This window comes from Solanum dulcamara, chromosome 9 (genome assembly GCF_947179165.1).
Source record: "Solanum dulcamara chromosome 9, daSolDulc1.2, whole genome shotgun sequence".
In the NCBI taxonomy this organism is placed as follows: Eukaryota; Viridiplantae; Streptophyta; class Magnoliopsida; order Solanales; family Solanaceae; genus Solanum; species Solanum dulcamara.
In genome coordinates this window covers 8677187-8680819 of record NC_077245.1, presented here as the reverse complement: position 1 = coordinate 8680819, position 3633 = coordinate 8677187, and the positions used below count along the sequence as shown (strand labels likewise).

Sequence of the window (3633 nt, the reverse complement as noted above, 5' to 3'; positions counted from 1 at the left end):
ACTAGGAACACACTGGTCCACATATTCTACTCTTTTCATAAAACCATCAACCAAAAGAATTATTCCAATCTCTCCACATCAGTCTCCTACTTTATCTTTTCAATTAAACAACTTTAAAAACAACGTTCATGCTACAGACATTTTAATGATGATTAATAAACCTCACCATTCCCCTTCAAATCACAAACTAGGGATGGGTTCCCATAATAAAAAAAAATCACAACGCATACATATAGTATCAATTATATACTGGTGGCGAACCTGAATACGACTGGCAGAGAGTTTCAGGAGTCCGTGATCATAAAGTATAATCTTTGCTAGGAGTAAAAAAAAAATGAACTAAACAAAGGAGAAGTCAGTTAGCCGATTCAGTCTAATTATATGTTTGTATGATTACTATCAATTTCAAACTCTTATGTCAGGAAATAAAAACCTGCAGTGTGTTGAGGAACAGTAACATGAACCAATAAACACAATTCAGAAACCAAGCAGAGATTATCTATGTGAATGACCTCGCTAACCACCATTTCACAGCAACCACATCCAATGTCAATAACAAAAAGGGTCTATGCCATGAAACTATGCTAGTGATGAACTCACAAACGCTAGAAATAAGGCCTCAAATCCTGCCCGACTTTTTAGTCGTTCCTTGAAAAGGCATGCCATGTTGCCTGTAGCAACATATGATGCTAAGGCCTAGGAATATGAAAGTATCTGAGTGCAATACCTAAATAAAGAGAAACTAAAAGTACCCTAGTTAAGGCAAATCAAAACAAAATAGAACCGGTACAGAAGCAAATGTATATAATCTTAATTTGAACTTGTTACTCTATCAAAGACCCCTCCTGTTATCCTCCCCCTTAAGTGAAAAAATTATCTCAACTTTAGGTGTCTTCGTATTGTTGAGCCTTGGATAAAAGAGGTGTTCAAATCAGTATGCACACACCACAAGTATATGATCTCTTCAACTAGCATAGGTAATGAGCACAAAATTCACCAAATGTCCATTTACAAATTTACCTTGGCAATGGAAAGAAATACATTTACAACACAAGCTGGCCAAACATCAGTACATTTGATAGAAACCATTGGCAAGTATATACATTCTAAATCAATGGAACCTAAAGATAGAATTAAGTGGCAGACCACAAAGAATCAGTATTTTACTATTTTCTCCACGAAGATGATAAGAAGAGCTGGATGAACAAACAAAAAATTCTCTCTTCATTGTCTTTTAACATTCATGTACAGAACAAACCCCTAATTAGCCATTTAATAGCTACATCATATTTGGGCATAAAAGACTCTACTCTTCAATATAATCCAATAATTCCCCCAAAATGTACATGTACAAATTATAAACTATATTCCTATTATAAAAAAAACAAAAAAAAATAGATTTTTAGGGCTCCTAAAAGACTTACCTTTTTTTCTTTTTAATGTTTCTATGAAATTCCTCAAATGCCCTTCCACTTTGGGCTTGCCACTGGAAGTGTCGGCGACAGAGGGAGCTGCTGAAACCCTAGTTGACGGGACGGTGAAAGCAGCAGACCGGGAGACAGCAAACCGTACGGCGACCTTGGCGACGGCAAACACCCAAACGGCAGCGGCGATGACGGAAAAGCCGGAAATGGTGGTAAAACAAAGGAAGACGTTATCGATGGCGGAGGAATGTTCTGTTGATGCGGCAGGGGAAGCGGCTGAGGAGGAGGAAATGGCGGCTGCTGCTGCGGCGCACCAAAGTTGTTCCATCGCGGAGCTAGTGGTGATAGACCAGTGGAGAATCGCTTCGTATCGGCATCAGTCGAACCAGAGGCGATTGAGTTCTGTAGAAACCTCATGTAAGCGGAGATCGGCGATTCTGCCGATGCATGCACCGCCGGAAACGGTGGGAGAGGAGATAACGGTTGTGGCTGAACAGGCCGTTGACCGCCAACAAATCCACCGCCGCCGCTTCCGATACCTCCACCAGCAACAGCGTTATTAGAAACATTAGAAGCATTCACAAACGGAGGTGGGCGGCTGCTAATCTGAGCAAGCGGCGGAGGACGGATCCTCTGCAACCGTGAACTAGCAGCCTTAGGTTGCTGTATAGGCGGAGGAGTCGAAATCCTTTCATGAGCAGGAGAACCCGTAAGCTTCTGAACAACATCCCTAAAATCACTCTTGTTAATATTATACACCGGCGGCTGTTGCTGTGGCTGCAAATTTTGCGGCCCGGCAGGAGGAGGTGGTGGAAGAGGCGGTGGCGCGTGTTGGGTCTGCGCCTGCGGCGGATTCTGGTTGTCAAAAAAAGCAGGTTTCCTAATGGGTTTAGAGATCTTATGAGAGATTTTGTTGAGATGCTTCAAATACATATCTCTATTACCACTGCTACTACTACTTGCAGAAGTAGCAGTAGAATCACCCTCACCAGAAGAATTACAGCTTTTATCCATTAAACAATCGAGCAAACCAAACCAAACTACTCTTTCTCTCTCTAGAACTGGGTTTATTAGTATCTATTACAGGACTCCAAACAAATTAAAATTATACTATATGCCTTTATTTTTATATATTAGCAAAAAAGTAGTAATGAAGTTTACATAGATTCAAACTTGATACAGTAAGTAAAGAAAGTGAAGAAAAAGATGGAACATGTCTGGAACGGGGATATTTGGTTTGCTTTAACTATTGGGAAATGGGGATTTAGCTAAAAAGAAGAGAAGGGAGGGTTTGTAAATGAAAGGCTTTTAATTAAAGAGGAGAAATAGGGGCGTGGTGGGGAAGGAGTGTTGATGATGATGATTGTGACGAGGAAAGATGCGTGTGATATCAGTTTGCTAAGATAAGAATGGGCTTTATGTGACTGATTACGTTTCTACTTTTGTCTTCTTCTATATTTACACATTTCAATATGATGGAATTTTCTAACAATATTACTTCAATTCCATGAATTACCTAACGGGGTCCACATTAGTGACGCTTTGATTAATTATAAGTATTAAGTAGCTACCAAACGTTATGGATGATTTGGACAAAGACATATATATATATTATAAAGTTTATTTCTTTTAGAAACTCAGGTGATATAAATATATGTCATTATATTCGAATTAAACTGGACATCTAATTTGTTTTCAAATCAAACTTTTCTTTGTTTACCGACGAGAGGGGGGAGAAAGAACGGATCGACAGTTCTGTATATGTATAATAGAAATCATAGGGAATTTGAATTATTTACACAACTAGATTAGTTTTTTTTCAAAAAAAACTGCAGCCAACTTCTTTTAATCATTAGAAAAAGACCTTAAAATTATAATTAACATATTATAAGTTATAACTAATTAAATTATAGTATGATTAGCAATGTTTTAAGGGGGAGTACGAGGCGAGATGTTTTATTTAACACGAATGAGGCGTAAGTCTTAAGACATAGAGTATATTAATATATAAATTTACTTTTAAAAAAATATATTGATAGTTTAAAATAATTAAAAACATGGTTAAAGAACTCATAGAAACCAAACTTCTAACATGATTTTACAAGTATAATTAATACAATGATATAAAAGATATTATGAGCTGAAAATCAACTCTAACATCTTAACTTTCAAACAATAAAAGAATCACAATTTCTTAACATATATTACT

The 3633-nt window shown here is 37.4% G+C and overlaps 1 protein-coding gene across 1 annotated transcript; it reads right to left on the bottom strand.

Moving 5' to 3' along the window:
• Positions 1 to 1201: 1201 nt before the first annotated feature.
• Positions 1202 to 2813, bottom strand: LOC129904231 (VQ motif-containing protein 9). The gene has a single exon (XM_055979771.1). It carries the CDS (start codon positions 2436 to 2438, stop codon positions 1458 to 1460), a length of 981 nt encoding a protein of 326 aa, XP_055835746.1. The 5' UTR covers positions 2439 to 2813; the 3' UTR covers positions 1202 to 1457.
• Between the last annotated feature and the right edge of the window lie 820 nt (positions 2814 to 3633).

Coding starts and splice junctions, on each gene's coding strand:
- LOC129904231 (XM_055979771.1), bottom strand. CDS start 2,438: ATGGATAAAAGCTGTAATTCTTCTGGTGAGGGTGATTCTACTGCTACT.